Source organism: Bidens hawaiensis, unplaced genomic scaffold (assembly GCF_021521415.1).
Source record: "Bidens hawaiensis isolate Kalapana, Puna unplaced genomic scaffold, B.hawaiensis_p1.1 tig00015228_1, whole genome shotgun sequence".
NCBI classification, from domain to species: Eukaryota; Viridiplantae; Streptophyta; class Magnoliopsida; order Asterales; family Asteraceae; genus Bidens; species Bidens hawaiensis.
In genome coordinates this window covers 220105-231747 of record NW_027492354.1, presented here as the reverse complement: position 1 = coordinate 231747, position 11643 = coordinate 220105, and the positions used below count along the sequence as shown (strand labels likewise).

The following is an 11643-nucleotide window of genomic DNA, read 5'->3' as shown; positions in this document are numbered from 1 at the left end:
CTTTAATGGGCGTCATCCATGATTCAACGCCAGTTTGAATTACCAGGACTTGATTTTGTGGGACGGATGGATGATCTAGAACTTCCACACGAATATCTTTGGCAAAATGCTCAAAATTTGTTGAAGCTAACTTGCTAAGAGCGTCCGCCGATTTGTTCTCACTCCTCTTAATGTGAACAACATTGAAAGAGGAAAATTGGCGAATCAAGACCCTTGCTTGCGACAAATAAGAAGCCATGACATCATTTTTGGCTTCATATGTTCCGTTTATTTGTCCCGCAATTGGCATGGAATCCACCCGTGCTTCCAAATGTTTCACCCCAAGCTTTTTCGCTATCCGCAGGCCTGCCAGGAAGGCTTCATATTCCGCCTCATTGTTGGTACTTTTGAAGTCCAAATTGATGGCGTATGTAAATTCATGCCCCTCAGGGTTGACTAGCCTTAAACCTGCACCTGACCCTTCACTGCTCGAAGCTTCGTCCGTGAACAATGACCAAACTTGCCCTTGTTCTGGAGGTGCTTGGGGTTGTTGTTCGATTAAATATTCTTGTTCTTTATGTTGCGGGACTTCTGTGACGAAGTCCGCCAACACTTGCCCTTTGATTTCCAGTCTGGGTTTATATACTATCGAGTGTTCACATAATTTGATGGCCCATTTTGCCGGTCGTCCGGACAATTCGGGTTTGCTCAACACGTTCTTGAGTTTGTATCCGATTAACACATTGATGGGATGACCCTGGAAATATCTGCGGAGCCGCCTGGGGGCATAAACCAGTGCCAAAACCAACTTTTCTAACATCGAGTATCTCGTTTCCGGGTCCGACAGTGTTCTACTAACGTAATAGATTGGAGTTTGAACATTTTTCCTATCTGTTAGTAGGACTGCCCCCACAGCAATGTCAGACGCCGATAGATATAGTGTTAATGGTTCACCCATGTGAGGAGCTGTTAATGTGGGTAATTCCATTAAACATATTTTGACTTCCTGGAATGCTTGTTCGGCTTCCGGAGTCCATCTAAATTGTGCTTTTTTGAGACAGTTTCTCAATGTTGAGATGAACGGATAGGATTTAGCAGCATGGTTTGCCAAAAACCTATTCAGTGATACTAATCTGCCGTTAAGTGTTTGAACTTGTTTGAGGGATGCGGGAGATGGCATGCGAGCTATTGCTTGAACCTTGTCCGGGTTAGCCTTGAAACCCGTGCCTGTAACGATTACCCCGAGGAACTTTCCTTCCTCCATCCCGAAGGAACACTTTGTTGGATTCAGTTTCATGTTGATACTTCTCAAAGTTTCAAAAGTTTCTTCTATGTCCCTCAACATTTGATCCTCTTCGGTGCTTTTTATCACCAAATCATCCATGTAAACTTCAAGGTTTCGACTTATCTGACCTTTGAAGGCCTGATCCATCAGTCTTTGGTATGTGGCGTCTGCATTCTTTAACCCAAAAGGCATCATTCTGTAACAGAATGTTCCTTGATCAGTGCGGAACGCTGTTTTGTCTTCATCACCAGCTGCCATATGGATCTGGTGATAACCTTGTAAGCATCGAGGAAGCATTTGAACTTAATGGGGCAACAACATCTACTTTTAGATCAATTTCTGGAAGTGGGTAGCAGTCTTTCGGACATGCCTTGTTTAGATCTTTATAATCTATACACATCCTCCACGTTCCGTTTCTTTTCGGGACGATCACTGGATTGGCCACCCACGTTTGGTATTTGATTTCCCGTATAATCCCAGCATGCAAGAGATCTTGCACCTGCTCATTCATGGCTTTCATTTGTTCCGGGCCCATCTTTCGTTTCTTTTGCACAATTGGGGAGATTAATGGATTCACCTTCAACTTGTGCTCCGAGATGTTCCGCGGGATACCGGTCATGTCCGCGGGTTTCCAAGCGAAAATATCTATGTTCTTTGTGAACAATTGCTTCAAAAAAGTTCGCACTGTCTCAGAAATGGCTGGACCAATTATCACGGTTTGATTTGGGAACTTTTTGTTGAGAACCCATTTTTCTGGTTCGGTTCTCTGAGTTTGCTTTGGGATTTTACTTGGCTTCGAACTCTCGGTTGTAAAGCAATGTTGGTTGACATGGATTATTGCTACGCCGGTAGGAGTTAGGACCCCCACGACACCGTGAGCAGTGGACGAGTGAGCATTGAAATCACTGATCGCTTCTCGTCCGAGGATAATGTCATGTTTGGAAGTTGCTGGTAATACTAAAAACTCAACTACTTCAGTTCTTGAGTGAACTCCGTCGCTTAGTGTGACCGGGAAAGTAATAACACCGCGCGGGTGCATTATCTCTCCGCCAAACCCAGAGACGGGTGCATGAATTGGTCGTAATATTTCCTTATCATCTTCCTCAAGCTGTTCGAAACACTGTTCGTACATGATGTCCGATGTACTACCAGTATCAAAAAACACATATTGCGATCGGTAGTGTCTGAACAGAGCGGTAATTATTAAGGGGTTCTTATTGCATGGTCCACCCTTAATACGTGGAAAAATGACTGGTTCGTCTTTCCACTCCTCATCTGCAAACTCAATCCTCTTACCACTGACTTTTTGGCCTCCCTGAATCATGTGGACGTTCAGATATTTTATTTGCCTTTTGGCCGGGCCCTGGTTATCCTTTGCGGGAGGTTTACCAGCCCCTGGTCTTACACTTTTGACCAAATGATCTAACTTTTCGTTTTTTACCGCTGCCTCTATTTCATTTCTTAGGGCCACACACTCGTTTGTGTTGTGTCCTATATCATTATGGTACGTGCAATGTTTTTTATTATCGAGTAACGACTTCCTCGGTAGTGGTTGTGGTTTACGGAAAGTCAAATTCTCCGTAGTGAGGATTTCTGAGGGAGATTTTGATAACTGAGTCCAATTGCTGCTGGAAGACCGTGCTGGGAAATTACGCTTGTTTTTGTTACCAATCAAGGATCTCGCATCAAACTGCTTTGGTTGTTCTGTGGTTGATTGCAGTCTTGACCAGATTGTTCCCTAGCTTGTCTATTTGACCTTGGAGTTTGGAACTCGACCCTTGGTAATTTCTTCTGGCTACTGGAACCCAATGTTTTTTCGATTCTTGCAAACAACTTAGCTTCCGTTATGATTTCGTCCCAGGACTCGGGCATTCCGTCTTTTCCAGTTAGCGTGCGAATCAAGGCATCACTATGGACGTTTTTTCAAAATGCTCCTCTCAGCATGTCTTCACTAACCCCTTCGATATTAAGGCTCTCGTTATTAAAACGAGTAATGAAGTCCTCAATGGATTCATTATTTCGCCTTTCAACATTCAGTATTTCCGAAGGATCACGCGCATGTTTTCTTTGTTGACTGAAATGTTGAGAGAATTTTGCTACAAAATCTTTCCAACTTTTAATCTTTAGACATGGCAATTTCTCAAACCATTCTCGTGCCGCCCCGGTGAATGTTAGTGCAAACATGTGGCACCAATATGGAAGAGTCCAACCACTGACTCCTCCAACTGCTTCAAACCTTAACAGATGATCACTGGGATCGGTCATTCCATTATATGTTCCAACAGATGTTGGAATCTTTGCGTTAATCAGGAATGGGGCTGTTGCGATGCCCGGAATGAATTTTGATTTTTCTGCGAAAGATTTCGGACGATAAGGTTTGAGAAAATCATGTTCAGCATTGCTGTAATATTCCACGTGGCGGACAACTGGTCGCGGATAGCTAGCCCCTCCATATGAAGGGAGACGGCTATCTCCGCTGTAATAACTACCTTCCGGATGATATGTTGAATCATGTTCGTCTAGTTCGTCCTCATAAGACGGTACCCGCATATCTATGCGGGGACGAGGACGTAACCTTGGGATTTCCCCCATGTTTTGCTCCATTGGTTGACTATATTGAATATGACTTCCCCTTATAGGAGGAGAAACAGATCTCCTGGGAGAGTCATCATACGTCAAGGTACGAGCATGGAAATGCTCATTTCGCACCCTACGTTCGTATTCAGCAACCAAACTTTCTTGTTGAATGTGGAGCCATTCATCTGGAGATAAGAGTCCTCCAGATCTGGAGTTATGCTGCCGAACTCTCCTTGGAGCAGAGTCACCGGAATTTTCATCCAGACCTAACTCTGAATGAGTTCGATTAGCATCTCTCAAAATTCAGTCCAGATCTCCGAGATCGGAACCTCTTGGAGCTGTAACTCGCCCCAAGTCAGTAGTTGGTGTAACCACATTACTAGTGTCTACCGGAGTGACGCCTGCTAACTGAGTGAAATGTCCCCGAGCCGTAGAACCACCCACGGTAAAACCTCCAGGGTTTACGGCATCGGTTCGTGTAACAGGAGTCGTGATTCGAGCAAAGACAGACGTTGCTCCTGCACGTGTTTCAAGATTAGGATCGCGTGAAGATTGTGTTGGATTCTCCGTCGGCCCTTTAGGTAACTGATTCATATCGTAAAGAGGACGGAAAAAAGTTGTTGTTCCAACAAAAACACGGATGGCGCCAATGAAAAAACACGGACCTACTCCCCTAAATGGGTCCTAGATCCAGTGAGTCAACAGGGTAGGATACGGTTCACTGCCAATACGATATGAACACAATTCCCCAAAGTCCAATGACGTGAACCTGCAAAACAGACACCGTTAGCTCGTTACGGGAAAGACTAGAGGGGGGGTCTTCCTGTAACCACCCTCCGGCGTGAGAATAAGTACTATTCCGATGAAGATAAAATACTTAAGTAAATTGAGAGAATACAGTGGGAGTGAATGAATACCTCATGATGATTGAGAGGGTATTTATAGCCGAAGGGTGTGGGAAAGTGATTGGGCCAGCTGTCCCTTTAGAAGATGCTCTCATAACTGTCTGGGTACGTGTCCTCATATGATAGGTTCAGCTTATACGTTGCATGTGCATGTATAACAACCTGGCCACGTGTCTCCCTAGCATTGGTTAATGGGGTAATATTGGCCATGTGCACGGTTATAACGACCTTGCCAGGCATCATTAGTTGATTGGCCAAGGGATCACGTATTGCTCAAGAAAGCATCTTTGATAAATCTTCTAGAAGGTAATTTAGTTGTTGACAGCTGTCCCGGAGCATTACCTCGTGGTCGTTTACGCGGAAGGGTATTCCTTCTTGCGGATGACTTTTGAGGGTGCCGGGATGCTTCCGCATGTGTCCTGAGGGTGTTTCTTCCTCAGATGATTTATGCGGATAGTTCGTATGTCCCGCGGGTGACTTGTGACGTGCTCTTGGTTGACCCGCAGGTGTTACTTAAGGGTATTTGTGTTTTTAGTACCCTACCTCTATAAGGAGTAAAACCATAAATGTAATAAGTGGTTCAATAAATAAACACCAAAAGAGCCAAATGTTAACGAGATTTTCATCCCATTAAGCTCCTCAAAAGTCACAATTAAATTTAAGGGCCACACATTATTATTTTTCTTGATATGTTTGTTTAATCGATAGATATAAAACTTAATCCATTACAAGGTTGCATTAAAATTTAAAATTTTTATATATAGTTTATGATGTTTGTATCCAATATATGTCGTCTCCTCTAATGGTCATTGACCCTAATGTTGCCTTAACTGTAATCATAACTTACTTTGTCGTAACCAAGCTATGGTATGCAATCCCGGTCCTGATTAGGATTTTGAAAAACAAACAAACAAACAAACCAGATGGTTAATTAGTAAAGGTAGATCCTTCAAAGTCCAAGCATCGCCACTGCTTGTGAATCACTAATGAAGTAATGATAAATGAGATACACATTTGAAAATTCATAATCCAATATATATGAATTCGGTTTCTTTGAGTTTAACCCGAAATATTGAACTTCTTAAAACCGAATAACTAAAACTAAACCAGAAACTTAATATGTAATTCGATTTGATATAAATTCCATTATTTTGTACTTCGTAAATAACATATATACCAACACCACCGAATCCAAAAAATATGCTTCCAACTCCCATCATTTTATATCACAAGATTTGACGAAATCAAGAGGTCCAGAAAAAACTTTGTTAACTTTGTGACACGGACGGCAAATACTTTGATTTGACACTATAAGTAAATGACTATTTTATCCTTCATATTTGTAGAACATTTGTTTTTCGAATAAAGGACAATAATGTCCGAATAAAAGAAATTATAGAGACCTGAAATCCGTCTTATTCAACATACATTTCTTGTAGAACTTAATGGATTACTTCAATGAAGTCATGTAATCTTGTTTTGTCTTGTGTTCAACCGAAAACCCTCTATAAATACTGTCACACATAAACAAAAACACAGTCGTACCAAAATAGTTATAGCTTTTAAATTTTGGTCGATTGCAAAAATGTATCGCGTGTTTTTCGATCTTTTAACTATTTTTGTTATAGCAAAATGTTCAGATGCCACGATGAAGTCCAATTATACGACCCCAGTTATTTTCATATTTGGTGACTCTACTGCTGATGTAGGAACAAACACTTTCTTGCCAAAAACCAAAATACGAGCGAATTTTCCTTACAATGGGATCGATTTTCCCAATTCTAGACCTACTGGACGCTTCAGCAACGGCTTCAACAGTGCAGATTTTCTATGTTAGTTTGGTTATGTTAATGAAAATCTAGTTACACACATTATAATAATTATATATGCATTGTTTTGTATGTTTTTCACTACGTTTGGTCATTTTCAGCCAAGTTAATGGGACACAAAAGAAGCCCGCAACCATACTTATTTCTGCTTAGAGCGGGGTTGAGAAAGAAGTTGTTTAGAGGTGTAAATTTTGCATCAGGAGGGTCAGGTCTGCTTGATGTGACTGGAAAACACCTTGTAAGTGCGCTATGGTTAAGCCATCTAATATGCATTGTTGCATATAACTTGTTCAATGTTGATGTGGTCACATGACCGCATAATATTTAAAGGTTTGTTGTTAATTTGGTAGTTCCTAATATTGTTAAAATGCAAGCAGAATGTTGTGCCAATGTCCAAGCAAATCAAGCAATTCGAGACGGTTATTAAAAATCTTATGGTGGTAAAGGGTCAACGAGCGGCTAAAAAGATAATCAAGAAATCGGTTTTCGCTATTAGTGTGGGAAGCAATGATATTTTTGGTTATTTTGAGGATCAAAGCACAGTTGATCCTGCTGTTTTCATTCATTCTTTAATGAAGGCATATGAGTGTCACATTGAGGTACATGGTTCAGGGTTATGTCATAATTAAGACACAAATATACCACTATTACAAAAACATGTATATGTAATCTGGATTTTAAAAAGATATAAATATGGTACTGTTAAATACTTACATATCCTTATACAATCCAATTTTAAAAAGACATAAATATGTCCCTCTTAAATCTTAATATAATATGTTTTTTCGAGAAAAAACACGTTATACAATACGCATACGCATATAGTACTGTAAAGTTTTACTTATCTGTAAAGCAATTAATGTTGGAATCATTTTAGTCTTTGTACAACCTTGGAGCAAGGAAGTTTGGGATCATTGGTGTACCGCCAATCGGATGTTGCCCATCACAAAGAATTCACAACACGACTGGAGGATGTTTCGAGATTGAAAATACTTTTGCTCGAGCTTTCCGCTCATCAATTGATGTCCTCTTGAACAAACTGTCTTGTAAGCTAACAGGAATGAAGTATTCACTCGGAAATTCATACGAAATGACCATGAATGTTATCAATCATCCACAACTATTCAGTGAGTATTCTGTAATTATACTTGTCTTTTTACATGAATTTGTTTTGTTATTTCAAAAAAGAATACAGGGAGAAAAAAAAAACCCTTTTACCTAGTGCATGTACATTATAAACCTCCATTTACTCTATTATAAAAATACTTGTATGTTGTTCTAATTTTTATTTAACACAAAATTTAGCTTTATCAATAATTTGTAACTTATATATATATATATATATATATATATATATATATATATATATTCAGTTTTTTCATCTTTAACACTTTTCTGAAGTTTTGTTAAAACTTAGTTTTATCAGAATAAAGTATTTTTAAATATTAATATACTGAAATATAATTTATTGATGCCATATATGCATATTTGACAACAGATGATTTTATCGCGTAACATTATAATTATTACTTTTCACAGATTTAACGTACGTTGATAGAGCATGTTGCGGCGAAGGATGGTTAAATGCAGAAAAGAGTTGCACTCCAAAAGCAAATTTGTGCTCAAATAGAAACAATTATCTATTCTGGGATTTATTCCATCCAACACAGTATGCATCGAAGCTTGCAGCCATAACCTTATACAATGGTGGACCGCAATTTGTAACCCCGATTAACTTTGCTCAGTTGGTAGCAAACTGATTATTTAGTTTTTGTGATTCGTTTTATGATTCAATCAAACAACATATGAACATATCATATGTACGAATAAGTCAGGTTCGTCTTGAAGCATGTTTAATGCTATAAAAAGACGTTAAAAATCTTGTACACCATTTTATTTTAGTGTTATTGACTTGATTAAATGATTATATGTTATTTTGGTAATCAAACAGAACGAAAACTTGTCTACTACATTAACTTGAGGCATAAAGCCTTAATTTAAATACATGAAAGAAAAATAACTACTAGCAACAAAATAGGAAAACTAACATTAACATCAATAACAAATAAACACTTGGTAAACTAGGACTTAATCAACCCACTTTAAGCTCCGGTTCCTCCTTATTCTCCAACGAAATGCAACAGAAATAAACGGCCACATAATGACCATGTGAACCACGATTCATTCCTTCAATTAAATCATCAAAACTCAAATTACCAAATGAACTTCCATACAACCAACAATTTTAATACAATTTTATTATATTATTAGATATTAGACATAATTACAAATTTTGTTCTTTAAACAAAGTCAATTTACGGTCGTGTCCTTTATTTAGTTTGTTTGCAGGCGGTGTCCTTTAATTCTTTAAACATTTTTTTCTACATGTTATGTCTTTTACGCTAAATGGGTTAGAAAAGCTCAGTTAAATTTCGTCACGTGAGTCGCATGTGCTAGGTATGTGAGGGCAATATAGTGCTCCATGAAATATTAAAATAAACTCTAACAAACTTATTCCCCAATCAGATATTGAAATAAGCAAATATGAGTTTTCAAAAAAAAAATGAAATAGTGACCTGCTGAATTAGGACCTTGTATTGGTTATCCTGATTAGATATCGAAGGGGGTGTTTGGGATTCCTTATTTTACCTCCTTATAACTTTTTATTAAGTTAATAAGTTACAACATTGTAACTTATGAAACTTCTCCTCTCACAATATAAGCAATCCCAAACACCTTATTAATTTTTAAAAAGTTAATAAATTATAAGTTGGTGAAAATAAGCAATCCCAAACACCCCCTAAGTATCTCTGTATCGAAAAAGAATGAGAAAGACTTTTATTTTAGAAAGCTAAACTAGATGAAGCGTGTTGCCATGTTATGATTTCCCACTCCCAAATCCTGATGTAGCTAGGTGACCCGGGCTGGTGATGTTTGCATGTTTCTATACACGCTGAAGAAGCAAGCGAACATGAATTCTATTGGAATCGGGTTACGTAACCGGAACTAAACAAAAAAATTAATTCATCAATACCAGAATTAACATATTTAAACAAAAAAAACACGTTGAGGCGGAGAACCGACGTGAATATGGTATTGTAACGGCATCCGTATAAATTAGGATACGAAAAATCAAATATTTGAAACGAAGTTTATATGATTGGTAAAACACAAACATTGCGGCAATATCGAATAGGTTCGTTACGGTACCGAAAATAAACCCATATAATAATTTTAAGAACTTAACATATTTAAACCAAAAAAACAAATAAAATAATAAAAAAATATAAACCCAAAAAATATTCAAAGAAAGGTCTCTACATAAACAAAAAAACAATTGTTAAATTTTTTTTGTAGATATGCGCCTTGAACCTGCACACCCTTTTTCTTTTATAATTTCCTAAGCTCTAACAAACTTATTAACAACCAACATGTCAAGTTATCACAATTGTTAAATGTCTCCATTGCTTCTCATTTGGTTTGCCACAGCTAGAACTCTACCGAAGTAATCCGGTATCGATTCACCATTCTTCATCTCTAATATTTCGAAATCCCTTCTCAGGTTCTGTAGCATGGATTTCTTGACCCGTTCATTACCGGCAAACCTTCTTTTCATTGAATCCCATACGGCCTTAGAGGTCTTTCTATCCAGAATCTGCTCAAAGGTTACTCTGTCAATGGCCTGGTACAGGTAATGCTTTACCTGTAGGTCCTTCGCCCTCAGATCTTCTAACTTATTTCTTTGTGCCTCTGACTAAGCGATCCCTACAGCCGGCTCAATGATTCCCGGATCAATAAGACCCCACATCTGTTTTGCTTGCAACAAATTCTCCATCATTTCACTCCAATGTTCATAGTGGCCTTCAAATATGAGAACCTTCAACTTCTTGTTGCTCATTGTATATGTGTGAAAGTGATATAGTGGTAAGAAATCGCTTTGATACCAATTGTTATTTTGGTAATCAAACAGAACGAAAACTTTTCTACTGCATTAACTTAGGCATAAAACAATTAAATACTTGAAAGAAAAATAACTACTAGCAACAAAATAGGAAAACTAACATTAACATCAATAACAAATAAACTAAAGACTTGGTAAACTAGGACTTAATCAACCCACTTTAAGCTCCAGTTCCTCCTTATTCTCCAACGAAATGCAACAGAAATAAACGGCCACATAATGACCATGTGAACCACGATTCATTCCTTCAAACCCTCCCCCAAACTTGACATACCAACCATGTCAGGTTTGCTTCCATAGGTCATGACTGACACCTAGCTGACTTCTCAACTTTATGAAACAATCACGATGAACCGGCTTGGTTAGGATATCTGCAACTTGATCATGAGTTCCACAATGCTTCAATTCAATACTTCAATCTTTCACCAACTCACGAAGAAAGTGAAACCGAACCCCAATATGCTTGCACCTTCCATGAAAAACTGGGTTTTTAAGTAGCTTTATCGTTGATGTATTGTCACAGTTAATCACCGTTCCACTTTTCACTTCAACCCCAAGGTCCTTTAACACACCTTGAATCCAAATTACTTGGCATGCACATGCAGAGGCTGTTATATACTCAGCTTCAGTAGATGATAAAGCAACCACACTTTGTTTCTTGGATGCCCAACTGACGGTAGTATTATCCCATAGGAGTACATACCTCGATGTAGTTTCTCTATCATCTTCATCTCCAGCAAAGTCATTATCGGTATAGACCTTTAATTCACCTTTTCCTCCTCTTTTATACCACAACCCATAATCCAATGTTCCCTTTATGTACCTCAACACTTTCTTGGCAGCTGCATAGTGAACAGACGAGGGACTGGACATAAAGCGACTACTAAGGCTAACAAGAAACTAAATATCAGGCCTTGTGTTAGAAAAATACAGTAAACAACCAACAAATGTAATCTCTTCCACTTTTTCCCCATCTTCTTTCTTCAACTTGCTTCCTGGTACTATAGGATTAATTACAGCATTGCAATCTATCATATTAAACCGGGATAGTACCTCCATAGCCACTGGCGAAGCTTAGTTAGCCCCCCCCCCCCCCCCGGTTTTTTT

At 38.6% G+C, this 11643-nt stretch overlaps 1 protein-coding gene across 1 annotated transcript; it reads left to right on the top strand.

Moving 5' to 3' along the window:
* The first annotated feature begins 6363 nt into the window (after positions 1-6363).
* On the top strand, positions 6364-8335 carry LOC143548690 (GDSL esterase/lipase At5g55050-like). The gene is made up of 5 exons (XM_077039786.1): positions 6364-6578; positions 6677-6813; positions 6953-7174; positions 7453-7702; positions 8115-8335. Exons 1-5 carry the CDS (start codon positions 6395-6397, stop codon positions 8333-8335), a joined length of 1014 nt encoding a protein of 337 aa, XP_076895901.1. The 5' UTR covers positions 6364-6394.
* Positions 8336-11643: the final 3308 nt, after the last annotated feature.